Genomic DNA, 27,099 nt, shown 5'->3' with positions numbered 1-27,099 from the left:
CATCTCATTTTCCTTTATTATTATTATTAATTTTAAATTCACTAAAATTGTTTTTACTTTATACAGTAGTTCACACCATTCAATTATATTTAATAGTCAAGCACCAATTCCATCACCAGTATACCTTCCCAGCACCATATTTCGGATACTTCCATCCTGAACCCCAATCCCTGCCCCAAAGCAGAACCGAAATAATATATTTTGTATTGTTTGTTATGAAAAACCGCTGAAAACACTACAAAAAAGTATCCTTAGGGGCAAGAGTGTGAAAATTGTTGTTTTTCACCCAGGGGTCATTAAGCCCTTTTATAAGAGATCACAAACATGTTGTTAAAGGTTGAGTCTTTTGTGCATATATATATATATATATATGTACATGTATATACATATATATGTGTGTGTGTGTAAAAAATATATATTTCCTTCTAAGATTGGTTGTCTCCTACTTTGAACCCCATCAAATGTGGGGCGATACTCTTGGCGTATGGGTAGGGTGTGTGGTATGACATGTCATGCAGCTGCAATTGTGACGTATAGTTCAGGAATAAGTTCACTACTGGATGAGGCTTGGCCCAAATGTGTGGAGAGCAGCAGTGAGCATGGTGGCAACTGAGTTCTGGAGGTTTTCGGCTGCCAGGTCTGGGTCCCTTGGAGTGGGAAGGGGTCTCACCCGCCCCCCTCTGGGGTGCCCGAGTGAAACAGCCAGTGGCAGGATCCAGAGGCATGGTTCTGGCAAGTGTCATGTTATGCTCCCTTCCAGGAGAGAAGGACACGGCATCTCATTTTAATTTACACTTCCCCGGTGCCATATGGTGTAGGAAACATTTTAATTTGCCATTTTTTATATTTGTTCATTGGTGAGGTTTCAGGCCTTTGGCTAATTTTTTTTTTTTTTGCTTTTTGGGTCACACCCAGCAATGCTCAGGAGTTACTCCTGGCTTTGCACTCAGAAATTGCTCCTGGCAGTGCTTGGGGGACCATATGGGATGCCGGGGATCGAACCCGTGTTGGCCGCGTGCAAGGCAAATGCCCTACCCGCTGTGCTATCGCTCCGGCCCCCTTTGGCTAATTTTTAAACTGAGTTGTTTTCTTATTGTTGAACCTTATTGTTGAACATTCTTTGTATATTTTGGAAAACAGTCCTTTAACAATGTATGTTTTGAAAAGAATATTTCCCAGTCTTGTTACTTGTCTTCTCATACTCCTGACAGTTATCTTTTATAGAGAAAATTTCTTTTTTAAATTTGAATAAGTTCTAGCTTATTATTTCATTCATGGACTGTGCCTTTGGCATTGAATCTAGTCACTGCCCTACCCACAGTCATCTTGGTTTTCTTGTTAGTTATTTTCTTCTCTTTATTGTCTAGCAGCCTTAGAGTTTATTTTTCGTTAGGACTTTGATATATTGTGAATTTTTTGTTTGCTGTTTTTGGTCTATATCCAGTGGTGCTCTGGGCTCACTTCTGATTGTGCTCAGGGATCACTCCCAGTGGTGCTGAAGGGATCATATGTGGTGCTGGGGATAGGACAAGTATTGTCTGTGTGCAAAGCAAGAGCTTCATCTCTTGTACTATCTCTTTGGCCTGACTGTTGCTATATAACAAGTCCTGGGCAGGTTTTTCTTTTGTTTGGTGGGAAAAGGGATTGGTACCAAGGGCCAAATCCGGGACCTCATGTATGCAAGACATAAGCTTTATCACTGAGCTACATTCCCAGTCCATAATAAGTGGTGTTTGCTATTCTAAGTAATTTGATCATGCATATAAACCTTAGAATCAGTTTGTTGATATCCAAAAAATAACTTTCTGGCATTTTGAATGGAATTACAAGAAATTTAAAGACCAAGTTAAGAAGAGTGACAATTTGACACCCTTGAGTCTTACTCTCTTTGAACATGGACTATTTCTCCATTTGTTTAATTCTGTATTTCATTCATCAGAGTATCATTTTCTCATAAAAACTGTGAACACAGTATATACAATTACTATATATTATACACATTCATACATATTTTATTGTGGAAGTTTCAAAATATCAATTATATTATACTTTTTTTTTTTTTTTTTTTTTTTTTTTGCTTTTTGGGTCACACCTGGCGATGCACAGGGGTTACTCCTGGCTTTGCACTCAGGAATTACCCCTGGCCGTGCTCAGGGGACCATATGGGATGCTGGGATTTGAACCCGGGTCGGCCGCGTGCAAGGCAAACGCCCTACCCACTGTGCTATCTCTCCAGCCCCAATTATATTATACTTTTAACTTGAAATTCTATATGCTTATTCCTGGTTATAGTAAATCAGCTGACTTTTTAAAATTTAATTTTTATTTTACCTTAGATAACACAGTTACAACAGTGTTGATGTTTATGATTTTGTTATGTTTACTGCACCTTCACCACCACCAGGGCATGCAAGACCCCCCATCATGTCCATAAACTTCTAGTATGCCTCTTCCACCCTCACCAACTCACTTCTTAGTAATCTTAATTTTATAATTAAAGGCCAAGGGTTAATCTTTATTCAAAACTATTTCCTTGTTTTGTTTATTTCTGTATTAGATCAGGGAAATGAGGAAGAAAATCCATATCTCCTTCTCCCTCTGATATATTTTGCTTGAATTGATGCCTTCCAATGTGATGCAAATTTCACCAAACTGCAAGTTTTTATAGCTGCATAATAATCTACTGTCTATATACACCACAACTTCTTTACACATTCATCTGCCACTGGACACTTGGGTTATTATACCTAGCACTGCAATGAACACAGGTGTGAAAAGATCTTTTTTTGAGCTCATGTTTTTCTGTTCTTGGGGTAACTATTTCTTGCAACTCAAGAAGTGAAATTGCTAGGCTGTATGGAAACTCTTTATTTTTTAATTTTTTTTCTTCTTTTTGAGTCACACTCAAAAAGAGTGTGTGATGCTCAGGGGCTCCTCCTGGCCCTGCACTAAGGAATTACTCCAGGCGGTGCTTGGGGGACCATGCAGGATGCCGGGGATTGAACCCAGGTCAGCAGCATGCAAGGCAAATGCCCTACCCACTGTGCTATTGCTCTAGCCCCGGAAACTGTTTTTTTGAGAATTCTCCATACTGGTTTTCACAAAAGCTGAGCTGAACACGTTTTAATTTTTTAATTTTATTTTTAAGCACTGTGGTTTAAAAAGCTATTAGTGGTATGATTTCATACGTAAACATTCCAGCACCACACCCTCCACCACAGAGTCTGCTTCCAGACAACATTTTCAGGCTAAGGGTTCCTTTTTCACTACATCTGTGCCAATACTGTTTGCAATCTTGATATATGTCTTTCTCACTGGTATGAGATGGCAAATCGTTGACATTTCAATTCGTATTTCCCTGATAAGTTATGATGAACCATTCTTCATATGCTTACTGTCTATCCTTATGTACATCTTCTTCAAGGAAGTGTCTGTATATCTCTTTCCCTTTCCCCCATTTTTTGACAGGGTTATTTTTTTAGGTTTGTTTTTGAGTTTTATGAGTGCTTATGTATCTTGGATATTATCCCTTTATCTGATGTTTTTTATGTACAAATATTTTCTCCCATTGAGTAGGGTATTTTTCAGTTTTATCTTCTCATTAATTTTTCATTTAATTTTATTGGCAAATTTCTTTTGTCAAGCAAAATCATTATAGTTCTATGCAGTTCCAATTGCTTCTCATTTCTTGTTTCTCTTTTTTTATTTTTTTTGGTAGGGGGTGGAGGGAGAAGGGTTATTGTTGCAAATGGAGTCAAATCCCTGAAGATACCTCAAGGTCCATATTCTCAACAGTTCCATCCATGCTTTCTTCTGTATAAATACAGAATGTTCATTATCTGTCCATTACTGATTATATTTTCCTGCCTCTTTATTTGTGTGGTAATTTTTGACTGTATGTCAGACATAAAATTTTACCTACTGAGTGCTAAATATTTTTTCATTCCCTTCTTAAACTCTGTTTTAAAATTCGGTGGAGTTTCTCGGAAGCAGTTTCATCACTTTGAGTCATGCTTTTGTGATTTGTTAGGCTAGCTGGGAGCAGAAAATTACAAAATTAAATTATTGGTTGTTATGAAGAAAACCATCCTGAGTATTCTACACAATGCCACATGAATTGTGAGCTCTTAGTTCTCGTTGTTGGGGTGAGTGCACTGGGGCTATTCCCCATTCAATATAAGAACTAGGCTCTATGGCTTTTAATTCTTCACATGGTTTCCTTCTTGCTGCGGTATTTCCAGGCATAAATTTAACAATAGTACTTTGATGAATACTTGGATGGAACTCTCTGTAGATCTCTGTGGTTTTCTTTCTGTGCAGCTTTCTACTCTGGAGTACTGTGTCCTGCAGATTCTAGTTAGTAAGTTCTTCACAGTTTTCCACGATTTTCAAAATCATCTCCTCAAGTGGGGAATCTTCTGGGTTCAATTTGGGTTCCTCTTTCTTAGGCCATGGCCTCAAAATGTCCTTAAGGCAGTATCTGGAATAGCATAGGGGGCCTAATTCATCTGTTTCTCTCCTCTCAGAGGTCACAGTGCTTATCTTCAATAATATGTTAAAGACTAGTATATTTTGTCTTTCTTTTGCACTATTTTATGTGGGAGTTTTATTGTTTCAAATGAGCATAAGTCCAACATTTGTTTTTTCATTTAGAACACAGATAAAAATCCAACTTTAGAGTGAAATATTGATGATTTAAAGAAATAACCACTGAATTTTAAAGTAAAGAAAATGTATATAACTTCCTGATGTCGATCCCTGTTTAGTACTCATATACATTGGCAGATTTACTGTGTACTGATAGTATATGTCATTTGTGCACTATGAGGGGCAGGTCATTCTATGAAGAAGTTGAATGACTACTTTTGATGAGGTCAAAAAAATTCCCAGTGAAACTTATCAGAAAAAACAAGTTTGTGGGTGTTGAATACAGATGCATGAATACTGCTCTTCTTTTAACAACTGCTTAAGATCTTTAACTCTTTCCCATCTGTCTAGAAGAACCATAGTAACAATTAGCAGCTCTTTTCAGTAACAGGATAAGCTCAAGGAGGGGAAGCCTAAGGAAAATGTGTTACTTGAGATAGTTAGGGAGAATATCACTTTTCAAAAATAGAGTAAACAGGTGATACCGGGGCCCGCACGTGTATGGCCTCTCCGCAGCTGCGCGAGCATGACTCCAGAGGCCAGCTAAACTACTTTTGGTATCGGCAGCTCCTTGCAGAATGTCTCCAGACTGAGAACTAAGCCGAAGCCCCATGCCTGCCCAGGAGGGGAAAGGTATTTCTCTCTCTCCCCTTTTTCCTTGCCGGGGGTGAAGGGCGTGGCAACCGCCATATTATGAGGACCACAGATGAGAGTTACAAGCTTGCAATGATCCAATATCTGGAAAAATTTCCCTGGACTTAGTTGCTAAAATACAGTAATCCAAAACCGCGTGACCTCATATCTCTTCACAACAGGTCTGACTCTAGTGGGGAACTCCTAACAATAATAGTGAGGTTTTCACATCCAAAAGAACAAAAGCAACCGCTGTTGGAGAGGATGTGGGGAGAAAGGGACCCTTCTTCACTGCTGGTGGGAATGCCGACTGGTTCAGCCCTTCTGGAAAACAATTTGGACGACTCTCAAAAAATTAGATATTGAATTCCCATTTGACCCAGCAATACCACTGCTGGGAATATATCCCAGAGAGGCAAAAAAGTACAATCGAAACAACATCTGCACATGTATGTTCATCGCAGCACTGTTTACAATAGCCAGAATCTGGAAAAAACCCGAATGCCCCAGAACGGATGACTGGTTGAGGAAACTTTGGTACATCTATACAATGGAATACTATGCAGCTGTTAGAAAAAAGGAGGTCAAGAATTTTGTAGTCAAGTGGATGGGCATGAAAAGTTTCATGCTGAGTGAAATGAGTCAGAAAGAGAGAGACAGACATAGAAAGATTGCACTCATCTATGGTATATAGAATAACAGAGTGGGAGACTAACACCCAAGAACTGTAGAAATAAGTACCAGGAGGTTGACTCCATGGCTTCGAGGCTGGCCTCACGCTCCGGGGAAAGGTCAACTCAGAGAAGCGATCACCAACTACATTGTAGTCGAAGGCCATGTGGGGGAAGGGAGTTGCGGGCTGAATGAGGGCTAGAGACTGAGCACAGCGGCCACTCAACACCTTTATTGCAAACCACAACAGCTAATTAGAGAGAGAAAACAGAAGGGAATGCCTTGCCACAGTGGCAGGGTGGGGTGGGGGGGAGATGGGATTGGGGAGGGTGGGAGGGACACTGGGTTTACGGGTGGTGGAGAATGGGCACTGGTGAAGGGATGGGTTCCCGAACTTTGTATGAGGGAAATATAAGCACAAGAGTGTATAAATCTGTAACTGTACCCTCACGGTGATTCTCTAATTAAAAATAAATAAATTTAAAAAAAAATAAATAAAATTGACATCAAGAAACTATCAGAAGTTGCACAGCAACTCCCAATACTTCAGATTACCATTGTCTTAGCATTAACGATATGGGACACTTATATTTTCCATTTTAGGAACTGAGCTTCCATGGGATGGTTGGGGGGGTCCTTGGGACACAGGAAAAGGGAAGGGGGTTCTCCTGTGATCTATCATGCATGAACAGTGTGATGAATGTCATGTACACCCCGGTACCCCAATAAAGTCTTTTTAAAGAAATAAATAATAAATAACTAAAAAAAAATAAAATAATAGTGAGGTTTTTGTTGAAATATTGAATGTAACCAAAGTAAAGAGAAATTAAAGTGAAATTTATCAGTTTGGGGGGCAGAGGAGGGGAGAGGCAGGATGGGAGGTACACTGGGTTTTTGGTGCTTTTTTTTTTTTTGGTGGTAGAATATGGGCACTGGTGAAGGGATTGTTGTTTCAGCATTATATAACTGAGACTTAAACCTGAAAGCATTGTAATTTTCCACATGGTGATTCAATAAAATGAAACAAATAAATAAATAAGTAAAAATAAATTTTAAAAAATAGAGTAACCAAATCAGACATCTTTAATTCCATTTTTGCCATATAAATTAATTCTGAGGCCTTCAAGGGAGAAGGCCAAGGCTCCTATCTCATGGTTTGCCTGTTAGACAACCAGAAAAATATGACTTGCCTCCCACCTATTAAAGATGTGGAGCATCATTTACCTGCTTGAAGCAATGCACAGGTGCTGGGACCGAACATGTTTCTTTTAGGTATTTGTCCCAGGTAAAATGACCTGGAAAGGAAACAGAAATTTCTATTACTGTCAACATCCTACAGATACTTCCAGAATGTGATCTCCATTAAATATTAAGCCACTGGACCATTTTCATACTGGTATGGAGCAAAAGAAAACTTATTTTTCCCTTTCTGGGAGCAAAGACAGGGAAGGGAAAGAATCAGATTGACCTGAGAGGATGGATGTTAAAATCATGGTCTAAACGTGACCTGGGGTGTGTTTCATATTAGACCCTTTAGTGACAAGAATGCTAGAGTTAGACATACTAGAGTCTCAAAGAAGTGCCCAGGCAGCTCATGGAAACAGATGAGGTTGAAGGGGGTGGAGGATATTTCTCCAGGAACAACCCAATTCCTGGAGAAGAGGCCCCTTCCTGTGCTCATGCAGTATCTCTTAACATCTAGCATGGCGAGTTCCTACCCCACCCACCTCCGCTCGCCAAAAAGTCCTATCTAGAACTATGAAATGAGAGGACCTGGAGGCAAGAAATGCCAGCATGAGCGAGACTATACTTGAATTCTCACTCTGCAAACTGGTTCTCTCTCACCTGTTTCGACTCTACTCCCCTTGCTGACATAGCGGCATTACTCTGAGGTGCAAAGAAACCTGGTAGCTTAGTGCCAAAGTAGGACCAGGGCAGTATATAGATGATGACAGCAACTACAAATAAGCTGGGGAGGACCCTGAAGAGCTAACCATGTTCTTTATTACAGGTTATAGCAGTGACCACTCTTCCTCCAATACCCACCTAGAGGTGAGCCCATGATGGAGCAGGGAAGGTCCCAGAGACTCTCACAAGCTAAAACACTGCAGCAAACCAGCATTTCTCGAAGCTTCCTCTGCAGTGGAGCAGCACAGAGCCCCTTTGGGCCATGTGACAAGCACTAGATGCTGGGAATAAAAACGAGTCACTGAATAATGGCATTCAAATCACTCCAAAGATGACTCCCAAGACTTTGTACTCTATCGACTTTATAGCTCCTCTTCTGACACCAGTCCCTTGCCCACCATCCATAACCAAGTCAAATAGATTTGGTGAGAAATCATCATCAGTTTTGAGCCAAGCCACGAACTGGCCAATGATCAATCATCTTTAATAGGCAGTCCTTGGGAAAAATAAAATAGGTATTTACCGAGGTCAATATTTATTTTTTAATTATTTATTAAATAAGAATAAGCACTGTGAGATCAGATGGTAAGGTACTTGCCTTGCAAAGTACCAACCCTGGTTTGACTGTTTGTGCTGGCTGCACATATGGTCCCCCATGCACTGCCAGGAGTGAGCCCTGAGCACTCCCAGGTGTGACCCAACACCCCGGTCCCCAAAATAATAGGTGTTGCAGAGGATGTGGGAAAAAGGATCTTTTTTATACTGTTGATGGGTAATGTGACATTGGTGCAGCTGTGATGGAAAGCTACTTAAGAGATTCCTTAAAAACTTAAAAGCTATTCCATATGATCCTGTTATCCTACCTATAGGTATTTACGTCAAAGTACCATGATTGAAGAGATACATGTATCCTCCCCATGATTACTGAAGCATTATATACAATAGCCAGTAATTGAAAAATAACGAAGTGTTCATTAATTAGTGAACACATAAAGAAGATATAGCATATATGCAACTGGAATACTACTCGGGCAAAAAAAGATGTATTGCAGTCATTTGCAGCTTCAATGGACTCAGATGACATCATATTTAGTAAAATAACCAATGAAATGCAAACACTTTATGTATCATTAGCTGTGATATATAAAGAAAACAAATAGAAGAATTAAATAAAACAAAAATAAGCTTCTAGATTACAGAAGCCAACAGAGGTTACTACAAGTGAAGGGGAAAGACAGGGTGAGCAAATCAGAACACAAGAGATAATGGAATTGTGTAGGATACAATTGGACTGTACCTGGTGAACTTCATGTAGCATAAATTCATGTTAATTCTCAATAATGTACATCTGAAACTTATCTAATGGCAGAATGCAATATTGCTTTAAAATAAGTTAAATATATTCCCACAACGTTTTCATAAGATTATCATAGATCATAGAGTATGATTGTTCCAAATTGAAAGCAAATGAGAATGATGATGAAGAAATGAAGAAAGAGGGGCTGGAGAGATAGCACAGTGGGTAAGGCGTTTGCCTTGCACGCGGCCGACCCGGGTTCAAATCCCAGCATCCCATATGGTCCCCTGAGCACGGCCAGGGGTAATTCCTGAGTGCAGAGCCAGGAGTAACCCCTGTGCATTGCCAGGTGTGACCCAAAAAGAAAAAAAAAAAAAAAAAAAAGAAATGAAGAAAGAAGTTTTGATATATCTATATAAGATACTATAATCTATGAGAAGTAAAGCAAATTATTGATACATACATTAAACACTGATCACAAATCAAAATTGATCACTAATCACTATGTTGAATAATAATCACAGTGCATGCTGTGTTGTTATGTGTTATATAAGCAATTCTAGACAAAATTAAATATTCCTAGCTACATAGAAGAGATACATTTATCTGGGGCTGGAAATGGAACAAATGTTGGGTAGAAAGGCAGCATGATGGAAATTTGTGGTGTGCTGAAATGTTTTGCAACATAATTGTATAATTTACATAGCTGTATATTTCATAATTATTATCAAGTTGTAAATATAACCTCTTTAAACATAAATGTGCATAAATTATCACTCATTCAGATGGTGAAAAATACACCTTTGCATCAAAAATGATTAAATATATAGGCTTTCTGCTGAATCCTGACAGTTTCAATGTATTCATAATAAAATTAAAAGATAAGACATTGAGGGGCTGGAGACAGTATGGTGGGTAAGGTACTTGCCTTGCATGCAGTAAAGTGAGCCTGGGTTTGATCCCAGCACCCTAGATAGTTCCCCCAAACCACACCAGGAGTGATGCTTGAATGCAGAACCATAGAATGAAGCTCTGAGCACCAACAGGTGTGGAAACCCCCCCCCCAAATAACAAAAATAATAAGATATGAAGGTGAGGAAACCTATAAAATAAGCTTAAGACAATCTGAAGCAATTTTAACATTAATTAGACTACATAACTGAAAATTATTTATTTGATCTTTGTATCACACTTGACAGTGTCTAGAGATTACTCCTAGCTCTGTGCTCAGGGGTCACCAAAAAAATCTAGTGGTGCTAGGTTGCCAGCATGTAAGATAAGAGCCTTAATCCTTGTACTATGTCACCAACCCTTGGGACCAAAAGTTAAAGCTTTTATTAAAATTTAACAGTTTGCTCCATCTGAGAGCCCTTTCAGTAAAGGACTGAATACATATATCACTATCTGCTGAGGGCAAAAGAAATGTTACAAATTATTATTACATTCTAACAAATGATGGATCAAGTACTAAACCTATGAATTTAACTAAACTTAACTCATGAACTCTAGCACTTTGACTAGCACTGTCTAAAAGTCTGAAAAAACTTCCTGTAATGACATTTGAACAGGTGCTTTCATGGAGTTCACTTTCTGGTAAGTAAGACACAATTAATGAATAAAAACACAGACATAAATAAACAAGGTAGTAAAAGCCAAGTGCTTGAAGTAAATAAAAAAACATGATGGCAATGGCAGCTGGGTGGAGACAGGACAGTTATCTCAGAGAGTGAAGACATACCCTGGAGAGCAATCATTTGAGTTGACACCTTACAAATGAGGAAAAAAAAAACCCATCTCATTTGTATCACTGAGTAATGCTTACAAAAGTGTTTTAGAAGTTCGAATGCACACCACATGATAGTAACATTAATTAGGAAGTAAAATCCTTGCCTTGAAGGGTCTGATCCTTTCATCAGTCAGCTCCAGCACCAGGAACATTTTGTTTAATGTAATTCATGTAATTTGTGATGTGTATAAATTGTGTATAAATATTTAGTTGATCATTCCTCTTCGTGAGGCATACCCTCAACCCCATTTTCTTAGCACTATCAACTGATTGTTAAGTTGAAGTATATTCAACATTTAAAAAAATGTTACAATAAGAATGTCCAGGACTGAAGCAATAATACAGCAGGTAGGGTGTTTGCCTTGCACATGGTTGGCCTGGGTTTGATTCCCAGCATCCCATATGGTCCCCAAGCACCACTAGGAGTAATTCCTGAGTGCAAAGACAGGAGTAACCCCTGTGCATTGCTGGGTATATGACCCACAAATAAAAAAAAAGAAGAATGTCCATGGTGCGCCTGCCAAAGAGATAGGCAAGGGTTTGGGGGGTGGGGGGTGATGGGAGGGATTCTGGGGATACTGGTGCTGGAAAATGTATACTGGTGGAGGGGTCGGTGTTGAAATACTGTATGACTGAAGTTCAATCATGTATGGCTTTGTAATGCTCTAAAAATGAATAAATAAATAAAAGGAAAAATAGCATGTTCATGCTAAGTTTATGAGAACAGTAGTTTGTTCTCAAAACATTGTCCAAAACCTCTGATAACTTCACAGAGATGATCTAAAGATACATCAAGCCACAAAAAGAATTTATGAAAACAAGTAACAGGAATAGAATTATATTGTGTTGAAGCCATATAACGCTAAAGGTTCAGGGTTACCTTGCACTAATAGTTGGCACTTGGCTTAGATAAGATATCCCAACTCCAAAAATGAAACAACAGAAACTCACACTTAAATACACTCTCTTAATCATGTCTCACTTGCCTTTCACCTTCAAGACAGCCAAATGTTACAGGCTGTATTTTAGGAGGAAGTGCACAGAAAATGCATCATATTCTGTTTATCCTGACACCTCCTTCTTTGTTGTAAGACCTGTATCCAAATTCAAGAAATAAACTCCAAACCCTGTCTTATAACTGTACCCCTCCACTGCACTGCAAGGCTGAAACAAAGCTTCCCCTTCTGCAAAAGCCAAAGTGAAAGTATTTCGCTTTCTGACGCACTGGTCCTTGTTGAAAGTGTCCTTTTAAATATGCCAGGAGAAAAAGCTAGCTTAAAGCAAAGAGTTCAAGGGTTCAAACAGAAGTTCAGCTTCCATCATTTAAATCATCTAGTTTATGAATTTAAAAATACACACTGGGAGCAGGCATATGGTTCAGTGTGTGAGCAGCATATACTTCACACGTACAGAGACCTGGATTCAATTCTTGGCACCATAAAACAAACAAAATATACATGGAAAAGTAATTGATTTAATAGGAAAACTCATTAAATGATTCATAGCAGAGGTGTTGGTGAAAAGACAGCTTTAACTGTGATACTGCTTCAGTAGCTTTTTTATGTATTTCTTTTCTTTTCTTTTTCTTTTCTGGTTTGGGGTCATACCTGGTGATGCTCAGTGCTTACTGCTGATGGGCTCAGGGGATTAAACCCTGGTTGGCCACATTCAAGGCAAATACCCTACCCACTTTACTATTGCTCTGGTCCCCGTATTTCCTCTAAAAAACAAAAAATGAAAAAGAAAAGTTATTTGTAATTTTTTTTTTGTTTTGGGCCACACCCAGCGATCCTTAAGAGTTACTTCTGGTTCTGCATTCAGGAATTATTACTGGCAGTGCTCAGAGGACCATGTGGGATGCCAGGGATTTAAAAAGGCAGTTTAATCTTAGATTAAACTGTACTATCACTTCAGGTCCCGTAATCACTGTATCACTGTATCACAGTCATCCCGTTGTTCATCAATTTGCTCGAGCAGGTGCCAGTAAAGTCTCCATTCATCCCTGTCGTGTAATATTTTTATTTAATGGAAATAAAGCATATACATGAAGTCCATTTTTCTCCTCTGAACAATAAGCAATTCTGACATAGAATTCCAAGCAACAGAAAGAGGAGGGAAAGAACACCAGAACACTAGAGGTCTTTGGAGGGTCTAGTAAGGTATTATGAAATGAGAAAAAATTGGAGCGAAAGACTTCTACAGACTCACAGACTAGAAGAAACCTCAGAGTTTCCTAAAACAAAGTCCTGGATTTCTTAGTTCCATGTTTTGGCTCAGGTCATTCCTACTCAAGGACTGGGGCTTAATAAAAATTTTACCTTTCTATACTTTTCCTGAATCCCCAGAAAAATATTTCCTTATTCTTTGGGGAATTTTTTTTATATTCCATTCTGCTGACTCCTTTTTTCTCCCCTACTCATCACATCATCAGATGCTCATAAATACTTATGCAAGCTCCATGCTACTATAATTACCTTTGTGAGCTCTTTGCATAATAAGAAAATAAACAGATAAAAGTTATCTTCATTATTTAATATTAAACTTCATTATTAAACACAATATCTGGAACTTAATAGAGGCTTAATAAAAGTTTTTCAGTTAATGCAAAGAAGCAGCAAGCAAGCAATAGTTTTTTTATGGGCTAATAAACCCAAACCTGGGATATTAATTTTAATTATGGGAGATTTACTTTGAGATGGATAGTACAAACTAAAAAGTTTCCTTAGGGGGGCTGGAGCAATAGCACAGCAGGTAGGGCATTTGCCTTGCACGCGGCCAACCCGGTTCGATTCCCAGCTTCCCATATGGTCCCCTGAGCACCACCAGGAGTAATTCCTGAGTGCAGAGCCAGGAGTAACCCCTGAGCATAGCTGGGTGTGACCCAAATGCAAAAAAAAAAAAAGTTCCCTTAGTGGTTAAAAGATACAGTGCTAAGTTATTTGAAGACCTGTTAAAGGAACAATGAATATTTCATGTGAATAAAAAGCTATGCCTCAGAACTGCCTCCTCTTCCCTCCATTCGAATGATATTTATAGTATAAGAGCATTGTGCTGGGTGATAAAGACACCAGCATGATGAAAATATCGAGAGCTTCTTGCTCTTGAGGGACATGCTACAGAGCCAACCATAATAAACTGTGACAAGTGCTAGTTTGAAGATGGAGAGTGTTTTAGGAACAATAGATCGTTGTAAAAGAATTATCCTCTCAACTTCTATAAGTGTAAAAGGACAAGAGGGAGTTAGCCAAAGAGAAAGTTCCTTTTTGTGCCATTTTGTTTCTGACAGAGAGAAAAAAGCATGCTTAAAGACCCCGAAATAAGAAAAATAAATTCTAAAAACAGAACTTTCTTTGTATAGCAACTGGGTGGCATTTAAAGAAACAGTTGGGGCCGGAGCGATAGCACAGCGGGTAGGGCGTTTGCCTTGCACGCGGCCAACCCGGGTTCGAATCCCAGCATCCCATATGGTCCCCTGAGCACTGCCAGGGGTAATTCCTGACTGCAGAGCCAGGAGTAACCCCTGTGCATCGCCAGGTGTGACCCAAAAAGCAAAAAATAAATAAATAAATAAATAAAAAATAAAAAAAAAATAAAGAAACAGTAGTTGAGCAACCCAAATATCTAATGATAGGCACTTGGGTAAAGAAGTCACGTAGATACACATTGGAATATGACACAGCTGTTAAGAAAAAGTGAATTATTGTGTCTGCTGCAACTTGAATAGAACTGGAGGGTATAACGTAAAGTGAAATAAGTCAGGGGGAGGACAAATATCTGACGGTTTCACTTATCTATTGTATATAGAGCAACAAGACAAGGAAATGCAAGACATAGCATGATGGCAACCTTTGGTCTTGTATTACAGAGCTGAGAATGGCAAGTAAGTTGGGGTATAGGAGGGGAAATGGTGGACTGGAGGTAGCATTGGCTGGGGGCTTGGATATTTTGGTGGTGGGGGGAGGAGGAAGAGAGGAGGAGGAGGAGGAGGAGGAGGAGGAGAAGAAGAAGGTTTGATAAGGGGAAAGGGTGGGAGGGGACTTTGCTACAATTATGAAGGAACACATAACTGGTGGTAGGTAGGAGTTGAAACACTATACTCCTGAAACTCTATTATCAACAGTATTATAAATAACAGTACCAGAGGCTGGAGCTATAGCACAGAGGGTAGGGTGTTTGCCTTGCATGCAGCCAACCTGGGTTTGATTCCCAGCATCCCATATTGTTCCCTGAGCACTGCCAGGAGTGATTCCTGAGTGCAGAGCCAGGAGTAACTCCTGAGCATTGCCGGGTGTGACTCAAAAAGAAAAAACAAAACAAAACAGTACCTAAATAAAAAATTAAAGAAAAAGAAACAGTAGTTTAGATTAGAGCTATTAGGTAAAGTTAGAGTTATGGTATCAGAGAGCCTCATACCCCCCACTCTGATGAGAAGGGGAAACACGGACAGGTGTGTGGGATCAGTCACCTGTCTCTGGTAGGAAGAATGGATTTGAAGAGGATAAAGTCAGATGCAGCAAGAACAGTTAGGAAGAAGTTGTTCTGAAAATGTAGGTATGCAAAAACGATGGCTTGAGCTAGGAAAGTCATTGAGTGCCAATAAGAAGACAGTCCCTAATTCTTTTTTTTTTTTCTTTTTGGGTCACACCCGGCGATGCACAGGGGTTGCTCCTGGCTCTGCACTCAGGAATTACCCCTGGTGGTGCTCAGGGGACCATATGGGATGCTGGGAATCGAACCCGGGTCGGCCGCGTGCAAGGCAAACGCCCTACCCGCTGTGCTATTGCTCCAGCCCCGACAGTCCCTAATTCTAATAAATAAATAAATATCAGTGAGTGGAAAACTGGATAAAAAATTTTTATCCATACCCCATATAATCCTAAAATGAGATGATTAACAAAAATTACAAACATTTTTCACTCCCCAACATATCTAAAGGGGACTTTATAGAAGAGTTTCTGTTTTAGTTTTTGCCAAATCCAGTGGTGCTCAGAGATCACTCCTGTCAGTGTTCAGGGAACACTCCTGGGGGGGGGGTGAGGGGACCATGTGTGGTGCTGGAGATCAAGCTGTGGTCAGATGCATGCAAGACAAGAATCTTAACCTCTCTCTGACCCATAAAGATTACTCTGTAAACCAGTGTACACAGATGAAAAAAACAAAACAAAACAACAACTTGAGGAAAAGGGGGTGGAACAAAGAATCTCTAACTAGATGACCCTAAGTTAATAATAAAAAAAATTAATATTACAGGTTATTGAACTGCTTTCTTTTTATTTTATTGAACTGCTTTCTAAGCAGTAAAGGTTCAAATACTTATTGAAGTATAAAATATCATTTAAAATTATATATAAACTAAGACTAGGGGCTAGAGTGATAGCGCAGTGAGTATGGCATTTGCCTTTCACACGGCCCACCGGGTTCGATTCCCAGCATCCCATATGGTTGCCCGAGCACCACCAGGAGTGATTCCTGAGTGCATGAGCCAGGAGTAACCCCTGAGCATCGCCGGGTGTGACCCAAAAAGAAAAAAATTTTAAAAAAAGAAAAAAAACTAAGAAACATGATAATAGAAAATTTAATATTGTTAACACATCACAATAATAACTCTCACATATGGGACTACATCAAACTAAGAAGCTTCTGCACTTCCAAAAGAAACAGTGACCAAAATACAGAAAGAGCCCACAGAATGGGAAAGAATATTTACCCAATACCCATCTGATAAGGGATTAATGTCCAGGATATATTAAGACACTTGTAGAATTGTATAAAAAAAAAAAACCTCCAACCCCATCAAAAAATAGGGAGAAGAAATGAACAGAAGTTTCCTCAAAAAAGAAATACAAATGGCTAAAAGGCACATGAAAAAATGCTCCACATCACTAGTCATCAGGGAGATGCAAATTAAAACAACAATGAGATATCATCTCACACTACAGAGACTGGCACGCATTCAAAAGAACAGAAGCAACCAGTGCTGGTGTGGATGTGGGGGAAAAGGGACACTCCTTCACTGGGTGGGAATGCCGACTGGTCCAGCCTTTCTGGAAAACAATATGGACAGTCCTTCAAAAACTAGAAACTGAGCTTCCATATGACCCCGCAATACCACTTCTGGGAATATATCCCAAGGATGCAAAAGAGCACAGTAGAAATGACATCTGTACTTATATATTCATTGCAGCACTCTTCACAATAGCCAAAATATGGAAACAACCCAAGTGCCCTAAAACAGATGACTGGTTAAAGAAACTTTGGTACATCTACACAATGGAATACTATGCAGCTGTTAGGAGAGATGAAGTCATGAAATTTGCTTATGAACGGATAAACATGGAGAGTATCATGCTAAGTGAAATGAGTCAGAAAGAGAGGGAGAGACATAGAGGGACTACACTCATTTGTGGAGTGTAAGGTAGCATCACATGAGGCTGACACCAGGATAGTAGATACAAGGGCCAAGGGGATTGCCCCATAGCTGGAAGACTGCTTCATGAGCGGATGGGAGAAGGCAGATGGAATAGAGAAGGGATCACTAAGAAAATGATGGCTGGAGGAACCAGTTGGGAGGGGAGATGCGTGCCGAAAGTAGATGATGGACCAAGCATGATGACCTCTCAGTGTCTGTGCTGCAAGCTATAATGCCCAAAAGTAGAGAGAGTATGGGAAATATTGTCTGCCATAAAGGCAGGGGGAGGGTGGGAAAAGGGGGGTATACCCGGGATATTGGTGGTGGGGAATGTGCACTGGTGGAGGGATGGGTGTTTGATCATTGTGAGATTGTAACCCAAACATGAAAGCTTGTAACTATCTCAGGGTGATTTAATACAATTTTTAAAAAATAAAAAATAATAACTCTTACATACTGTTGGTACAATATAACATGATAGAGTCACAGTGAGTAGATAGGCAGAATCTTGCAAAATTGAAATTATTCAGGGAGATATATAAAATGCCCATGAGTAACCTGGTTAAAATTATAATACACACACAAGTGAAATGGCTGTAAGTTTCCAACAATTTGAGGAGTTGAGGAAAATATTTTCTAAGAAATTAAAAACTGTTGACTTTGGAAATTCTGGGCCAACTTTGATTATATTTAAGACTTCATCCAAACTCTAAAAAGCTACAAATCTACCAAATATGATATTTAGAGACACTCTATTGGGTAAGATTGAATTTGCAGGTTGACTTACTAGATGATACGCCTGGTTCTGCTGCCTTGCTAGTATCCTCAGTAAATACACACACTTTCAAATTTTAACATTACTTAGATATGTTGTTAAATTCAGTATCTACTTTTCACAATTTCCATTCAACAAAATATATTTTTATCATACCTTAAATTGTCACTGAACTGTTACTATTATTCATATTAGCAACAAAATTAAAAAGAGTATCACAAAGCAAGTTTTATTTGTCTGTACTATATTCTGGCACAAGCAAGTATGTTAAAACCAAACACATGTGTGCTGCTTTAGGTTTATCAGTGGGCTAGAGCTTTGTTTCATAGTCTCTGGATCTTGGCCGTTGATGGGATTACATGGCATGGGGGGGTGCAGTTTGTGTGTGTGATTGTGAAGCTACTGGAGAATGTGGGATCTGGGTGGAGGAGGCCTTATAAACATTCTTTGTCCCTCTTGGAGAGCCTGGCAAGCTACCAAGAGTATCCCGCCTGCATGGCAGAGCGTGGCAAGCTCCTCATGGTATATTCGGTATGCCAAATATAGTAACAATAATGGGTCTCATTCCCCTGACCCTGAAAGAGCCTTCAATACGGCACCTTTTTGAAGGATGAGTAAGGAGAGGCTGCTAAACTCTCAGGGCTGGGAAAGTGGAGACGTTACTGGCGCCCACTCGAGGAAATTGATGAATGGGATGACAGTGATACAGGCATACTGGCACACTATGTTCTGTATTTCCCCTGTTCATCATAGCATGTAGAATATTTTTCATAATTTTTTAAATTTTTGGCTCACACCCTGCAACGCTCAGGAATTACTCCTGCTGGGGCCTGGGGGACCATATGGGATGCCAGGGATCGAACCTGGGTCAACCACGTGCAAGGCAAAAGCCCTACCTGCTGTACTATCACTCTGGCCCCTTCATCATTCCTAAACGTGAAGAAATAGACCTTGAATAGTTCAGTATTTTTCCTGAAATCATAAGACTGATGAGTGGGGAACACGAAGTTGAATCAAGGCCTGCCTGATTCTTATGCCCCTATATTCTCTACCATATACCAGTGCCCCAGAAAACTACAGCAGAGTTTTAAGGAAAGTAAAAAGTTGACTTCCATTTATTTTTTACAAGTCTGGGCTCTTGACCTGCATTACTTCATTGCATTCATTTCTTCAGCTAATAGTTGTATAAATCTTTACTTCAAAGAATGTGACAAGACTTGACTTAAAATCTGATAGTCACTGAACAGAATCAGAAAATCATAATGATCACCAAAGCTGAAAAGTATTTGCATTTATTTATTATCCTATGTAATCTTCTTAAAATTTTGAAGTAGGCAGAATGATTATTTCCAGAATAATTACTTTCAGAAATCAGAAAACTAGGGATCAGAATCATGTAATTACTAAGCAAATTACTTAGTTTTCAGAGTAACCAGGAATTCTCACTCATCTCTGCCTACTTTGTCAGCAGATAAGAAAATCAGCATGTTATGATTTCAGCTGATTTCACTGCGACAATAATGATAACAGGACTGAACAAAAAAGATTTCAGTAACAGAATTATAAAAATACCTGAACAGAAACTGATAAAGGCATCAGACCGTCAGTATTAATATTAACAGAATTTTTAAAGACTCTAAGTTAAGACTTAAAACCAAATGCAGGATTAATTTGATATGTCCTATTTAAAATTTCAATACTTAATTAGTTAAAATTAGAAAATCTTTATGTCTAATTTTTGTTCAATATAGCTCATGAATAATTTATTTTGGAAAATTTCATGAGTTAAGAAATTACTTCCAGCTTAATTTAGTTCTTTTTCCTTGTACTCTATGTAGTTGCCCTTTTTCCTTTTACATTGCTTGTCCATGGCTTCCTGACAGAAAGGGTGTGTCATGACAGTTAAAATGAATTACATGAGCTCACAGGTATAAAAGACCACTGTACTCACTAATTTTGCAGACATTGATATGTGGATTATTTCCATAGCTAAGTCTAATTCCCTTGGAAATTGTTGGGGACTGCTCAGGACCCTGAACGAAAGAGGACCCCGAAACCTTTACCCTGGACAAACCGGAAAATTCCATTACCAGCTTTGCTTGACCTGAGGCACAGGTGCCCTTGTGACAAAGGAAATAGCCAAACTCAAGAGGTAAAAGTAGCCCAGGGCAGTTAACTGAGAGACCCCATAAAGCCCTAAAGTAGAATACCTTCCTCTACCTTGTGCATTCCTCCTGCCAGATGCTCCTGCCAGATAGACCCTTGCCTTCCCCTCCCCACTATTTCTCAATCTACTCTTGAAGAATGTTGTAAGCCCACCTAATACACCCCGAACCTTTCCTTATTTGGTCTGAGAAGACACTTCCCTGATGATTGACAACTTATGTGCCAACCCCCTGCTAAGAAAAGTATAAAGCCAGTGTGGCAGTTAATAAAGTTGCCCTTGATCGGCATGTGTCGTCTTGGGCCCCCTGTTTACTAACCTCACTAGTCTTATTTCAGATCGGGACCCTCACAGAATCCACCTAATTAGGAGCGCTTTCCACTGTTGTCTCTCCGCGGGCCGGAGAGATCTCCAGGGGAACGCGCAACTGGCGCCCAGCGTGGGTTCGTGAGTTAGGCCACCCGATCGGACGGCAAAGCGGCGACGAGTCCGGAGCCACTCATAAGGCGTCAGGTAAGCCCCCTAGGGGTGACGCAGAGCTGGGTTAGTCTAATAAGGTACCTTTTCACCGCCGTCCCATTCACCCCTCTTAAAGATGGGGTCAGGAATCAGTCAGGAACCTGAATTTATTGAAGGCATTCAGGAAGACTTACGTGACAGACATATCGAGGTTAGGAATAGGGTTATTTTAAAGTCCCTCCCTTTTGTTCACAAGATTTGTCCCAAGTTTGTTGTTCCTTGTCCCACGATCAATTGTGTTTCTTGGGAGCGGGTAGGCTCTGAGCTCACTTCCTTTTTTGCTTCTAAAGGTTCGGAGGCTGACAAAAGATTTATGCTCCAATACTGGTCGCTCCTCAAATCCATTATCACTAGTGCCCACGACAACCCTCGTTTGGCCCAGATTATTAGCACGGCCCAAGAGCGCTTAGAGGTGGTCTCCAGGGGCTGTTCCCATACCGCCTCTCGCGCCCAATCCCTCTCGGACCTTCCTACTATTGCTTCTGATCCCCACCCTTCGAGACCCGAATCCCTGCCCCCGGACAAGGGCATGATGACTTTAGAAATCAACAGGAAGGAGCTTTCGGGTCTGATTGACACTGGTGCAGATGTAACGATCATTGCCAAAAAAGACTGGCCAAAAGAGTGGCCCCTCACCTCCTCGCTGACTCACCTTCAGGGTACAGGCCAATCCCAAAACCCTATGTTAAGTTTGTCCCCACTTGATTGGCGCACCGAAGAGGGCAAATCCGGGACTGTATGCCCTTATGTTCTGCCTGGGCTCCCTGTCAATCTCTGGGGCAGGGATATTCTCTCACAAATGGGCTTTTTACTAATTGACACCAAGGGCCCCTTCCCATTGAAAAATTACAGGCCGCCAAGTTGTTAGTGCAGGTACAGCCCGGCACCCCACCCCCATTTTTGTGATAAAAAAAAAAAAAAAAGAAATCCGGTGACTGGAGGCTCCTCCATGACCTCCGGGAAATAAATAAAACTATGATCCCCATAGACGCCACCCAGCCTGGCCTCCCTTGCCCATCGGCTATTCCCCACGGCAGCTCTAAGATTGTCCTTATTCTTAAGAATTGCCTTTTCTCCATTCCCCTCCACCCAGAGGATTGCAAGCGTTTTGCCTTTTCTCTCCCTGTCACAAACTGTGCTGGGCCCCAGCCCTCACTTCCATTGGAAAGTCCTGCCCCAAGGCATGTCCTATAGCCCTACCCTTTGCCAAAAATACGTTGTTTCCATAATTTACCCTTTTTGCGCTCTTTTATCCCTCCTTTTACTTTGTTCGTTACATGGACAACATCCTCTTGGCCGGTGCAGCCGCTGACCTGCTTCACTCGGCTGCGCAGCGTCTGACTCAGACGCTGTAACACAGGGGTTTCCGCATTTCCTAGGATAATACAGATGCACCCTCCCAGCTTTTCCTTGGTTTTGAACTTGCTGCCGTGTCCAAATTATTTGCCTCGACCCCTCAACCCTTTAATCTTTATACAGATAGCTTTTATATCGCCACCCCCTCTCCCTGGAACACAGACAAAAAAAAAAAAATTGGCAGTTGTGACTGCTACGGGATCTATGAGCAGTAAATAATACCATGATCATTTTTTGGGGTACTTGAACCTGGACTGCCGTCCCCAGCAGCCATTCCTTCAGAAATGTGTAAGACAGTACTCGATTTAAAAGACTGCTTTTTCTCAATTCCCTTGCATCCTGATGATCACCCCCGCTTTGCCTCTAGTTTGCTAGCTTCTAATTAGAAAGAGCCCGATGTACATTGTAGCAACCCCATTGTCAGGGGGACAAGACCAAAAGTAATGTGGACGCCCGTAGGGCAGGTTTAAGAATTTCTGTGTGAATGTGGTGCGTGGGGTTCGCACCCGAATGAAAGAGGACCGGTCCGAGCGAGTGCAGGAGTGTGATTTGTGCGTGTGCCCTTAGTGTGTGTGTATATTTGTCTCATTATATTTCTCTTAGTTATGCTTATTATTATCAGCAGAGAAGTCAGGAAAATGCAAGATCATGTGGTTGAGTGTTTAATAATATCAGGAATGAAAAAGTGTGTCGTTAAGGTGGTCTATCCGCCTCAGAAGTAGTCTTGATCTTAAAATTGTAACATCTGACAACTTAGGTTTCAACAACTTTCTCATGGATTGTTTTGCCGGCCTATATCAACAAAAGCGCTTTCTTGACCCGTTTTTCACAAGCAAGGAAACTGGCTGGTCAGGCAGAGAAACGGGGAGCAATGTTCCCAATCGGCCGACAGGGCTTAACTTTGCCCTGGGGACTTGTTCCTTCCTTTCTCAGTCTATCAGTTTTTTCCCTGCCATTTCTGAAGGGTCAGATTGATAGATCAACTGCAGATGTGTGCACATGTACATGTGGTGTTTTTAGTGAACTTATTGTCTGTCTGTCTGTCTGTCTGTCTCTCTATGTGGAACACTTGAGTGCTGGAGCCAGAATGAAAATCAGTGGTAAAAAAATTAGTCCTGGGGAAAACAGGATCATCTCAAGAGATCAGAGTGATATGCAGTTCAGCAATTTAAAGGATCTATGTGATTTTGGAACCTGTTAGACCAGGTTTAAACAAAGATTTCTAATTAGAATCTACAACGAAATTGAAATTTTTAGTCTAAAATTCTTATTGGAAGAACATTAATAGTTATTACCAGTTGAAATTCTTTTGAATTCCAGTATCTGTACTATCTAGAAACAGCTACAGAACTAGAGCCAGAAATCTAAAAGTGAATTGAGAATTTAGAGTGCAAGGTTTATCTTATAAGCCTCCGCCAATTTTAATGAGGAATTTAGCTGTTTTTCAAACAACAGATGTACAGAAACCCTCAAAATAAACAGTTACTTGTGTTTCCATAGACATTTGATAGTCAAAAAAATTTTTTTCTATGCTATTATCATAATTTGGTTTAAATATATATATATATATATATATGTATACATATATATATATGTATACCCGAAGGGCTCTTTCTGTGTTTGACAGCATGCTTGTATTGTGGAATTGATAAAGTTAGAAAGCTCATGATTTGAACTAAGGTACAAAAACTGTTGAACTTAAGCCAAAGAAGATTTACTCATGTTTCATGAAAATTGATGGTTTAAAGGTCTTATGCTGTTGTGTCAATGTACATATACATCTGCATTGGATTATTAGAATGTGAGCTGAAATAATTGTAATAAAAACAGGTTCGAAGAGTAATGGTTTAGTTAAAACATGAGTTTTTTGGAGTTCTAAAATTGGTTGCAAAACTTGTCCTACCAGTGTTTTATTTGATTTGAGATAACAAAAAAAAAAAAATTAAGCTACTTAGCTCAGGGTTATAAGGAGTTAATCTCAGATGTCAGTTCGAGGGTTTTTAAAGATTTTCCTGGATCTACCCATCCCCCTGCTGCATTCCCAGCTCTGCCCCAGTCAGACTGGAAAATGCAGACCCTCCTCAACAGTGAATTCTAATCACACTTTTGCCCAGCAGATAAGACTTGCTAATCCAGTTTTTTTGACTCTTCCAAGTATCTGGTTCTTGCAACTTTGTGAATGAGAAAGGGCTTGGGAAACAATTGATTCTTATATTTGCATTAGAACACACAAAAAAGAAATAGTGGGAAACCTCCTTGTAGGAGGAAAAGTCTATGCTTATATTTTAACAGATGACACCTACTAATGTACTCCTGGTCCTGCTATGGCTTCATCTGGAGTAAACTTCATCCTCCTGGTACTGACCCAGACTCCACAACCCACAAGGTCCTGCCGAGCTGACTGCTGCGGTTCTCGACCTCGCTGACCCTGTCTAGGACACCATGACGCCCGATTCTCCTGTCCACCATGACGGGGCTCATGCTTCCACCTCCCCTGCCCCCTTTCTCCCCTTTCCCCATCTCCTTCTGATTTTTAGCCCCCCTCCTTTTCTTTGGGTACCTCCCCTGTTTCCTCCCAGATTTTTAATTTTACTTAGCAAGTCCTTCATGAAGCGGGCGATGTTGTCAACTCCACTTCCACATTGTCTCCCACTACACCCTGGCCCGAGCTCTGGGTTGACCTCTGCGCCCTCCCAATGCCCAGCAGTTCCTGGTCTCTCCCTGATTACGCTGGTGGCCACGCACCCAAAGCCGTCCCTGGCCATAGCGTCATTTCTGGCTGCTCCGCCCGCCGCCACCGCCAGAAACTTCCTTCTGACCCCATCTACGTTTGCCCTGGCCACCGCCATAGGCTACAACATAACCCCTCTCTTGCCCGCACTTGTGGCGATCGCCCTGATTTTTTTTGTGCCACCTGGGGCTGCGAGACCACGGGCGACACCTATAGGAAACCTTCCTCCCCCTGGGACTTTATCACGATCCGACGAGCACCTCACACGCCCTCTGTCGATTGCAACCGTGTGTGAAATTTCCTCACCATCCAATTCACTTCTGCTGGCTAACGGCATCCCTGGTCCAATACTTTGCCCTGGGCTCTTTGCCTGTATCACCTCGGCTACGATAAAGGCTTCACCTTCTCCCTTCGCCTTCTAAAAACTGCCCTCTCCTCACGCCCTATTTCCATGGGTCCCAACAACGCCCTTCACCATCATCGCCCCCCTGCCCTCCGTCCCTACCCACCGGCGCCCTCCGGGTCCCTGCCACCCACATCCTTCTTCCGTCCTACTGTGCCTGCGGGTCCAGCACCCTCTTCTCAGCTCATCCTGAATATGGTCAACGCCTCTGCTGCCACCATCACCGACCCCGCCTATGACCAATGCTGGATCTGCTACTCCTCTCAACCGCCATTCTACGAAGGCATTGCTGTCCTCGGCTCTCCATTGAACGTCTCTGACGCCAACGAACTCCGCTGGGAAGTGGGGCCCACGCACCGATTGACTTTGGGACATGTGGTGGGATCCGGACTTTGCCTATTGGGGCCCAATATGCTCCCCCCGTATGATTTAGTACCCGTTTGCAATCAGACTCTTGTTATATCCAATTCCTCCCTCCGCGTTAATGCCACCTTCTATCCTTCCTAAGTCATGGCCCCCGCTGATACGTACTTCGCCTGTTCCTCTGGCCTGACTCCTCACATTGTTACATCTGCCTTCCTGGCACATAGAGATTACTGCATTTTGGTTCTGCTTTTGCCACGCCTCACGGTTCGCCCTGCCGATGCCCTGCTCTTCTCCTCTTCTTCCTCTCTCCTGCGCCACCAACGTGAGCCTGTTACTGCCATCACCTTTGCCCTCCTTCTCGGTCTGGGTGGTACAGGCGCCGGTACGGGCATCTACTCCCTTATCTCCTCTCAGGAAAACTTCCACCAACTGTCCCTTGCTGTGGAGGCTGATGTCCGAAAACTTAAATAGGGCCTTCTATACCTAACTGACACTGTTGGCTCTCTGGCTGAGGTCGTCCACCTTAACAGACATAGCCCTGAGCTGGCCTTTTTGAGAGAGGGGGGAGTATGTGCCGCTCTTTAGGAGGAATGCTGTTTCTTTAAAGATAAGCTTGGGCTAGTTAAGGATAGCATTAGACGAGTGGAAGAAAGCTTAGAGTAAAGGAAAAGATTGAGAGACCAGGAGGAATCTTGGTATAAAAATTGGTTTTCCACCTCACCCTGGCTCTTGATGCTGTTGCCTAGCCTCCTTGGACCCTTCATTGGGTTCTTACTGCTAGTTTCCTTTGGCCCATGGGCATTCCGCTGACTCACAAATTTCGTTAAAAACCAGGTTGATGAGGCAACCAAACGTTCAGTACAGGTCCACTATCAGCAGCTCTCCCAACACGACCCCGAAGGGCTGGATAACTTGGAAAAGCCCACACTTCAGCCCCTGAGCTTTGCGGAGTTCGAGCACCTGGCATACAGCCCCCGCTCACTCTGTTCCCGGCTGTGGAAATGCCTAAGACGGGGATAGCTTGGTGCCAGTATCTGGGTGCGAACATGGCACCACCTACAGTCGTGCACTCATTTTTCTAACCTTTTTTGGTCACTGCCATGTCCAGAACTGGAAGCCCACTAAGTAACCTAAGACAGGCACTCCACCCACTCGCTCATTTTTATAATAGAAAAAGGGGGGAGATGTTGGGGACTGCTCAGGACCCTGAACGAAAGAGGACCCCGAAACCTTTACCCTGGACAAACCGGAAAATTCCATTACCAGCTTTGCTTGACCTGAGGCACAGGTGCCCTTGTGACAAAGGAAATAGCCAAACTCAAGAGGTAAAAGTAGCCCAGGGCAGTTAACTGAGAGACCCCATAAAGCCCTAAAGTAGAATACCTTCCTCTACCTTGTGCATTCCTCCTGCCAGATGCTCCTGCCAGATAGAC

At 41.3% G+C, this 27,099-nt stretch overlaps 1 protein-coding gene across 7 annotated transcripts in view; it reads right to left on the bottom strand.

Moving 5' to 3' along the window:
* Nucleotides 1-27,099, bottom strand: part of SCMH1 (Scm polycomb group protein homolog 1) — a 211,157-nt gene that overhangs the window by 113,331 nt on the left and 70,727 nt on the right. For 5 of the 7 annotated variants that reach the window (XM_055138836.1, XM_055138835.1, XM_055138842.1 and 2 more), the window contains one exon: nucleotides 7,177-7,247. In XM_055138836.1, the coding sequence (XP_054994811.1) occupies nucleotides 7,177-7,247 (71 nt within the window). Of the gene's footprint in view, nucleotides 1-7,176; nucleotides 7,248-7,998; nucleotides 8,142-27,099 lie in introns of all 7 variants that reach the window. The other 2 variants (XM_055138839.1, XM_055138838.1) reach the window with 1 other exon arrangement.

The sequence above is a fragment of the Sorex araneus genome, chromosome 5, assembly GCF_027595985.1.
Source record: "Sorex araneus isolate mSorAra2 chromosome 5, mSorAra2.pri, whole genome shotgun sequence".
Taxonomy (NCBI): domain Eukaryota; kingdom Metazoa; phylum Chordata; class Mammalia; order Eulipotyphla; family Soricidae; genus Sorex; species Sorex araneus.
This window is presented reverse-complemented; position numbering and strand designations above follow the sequence as displayed.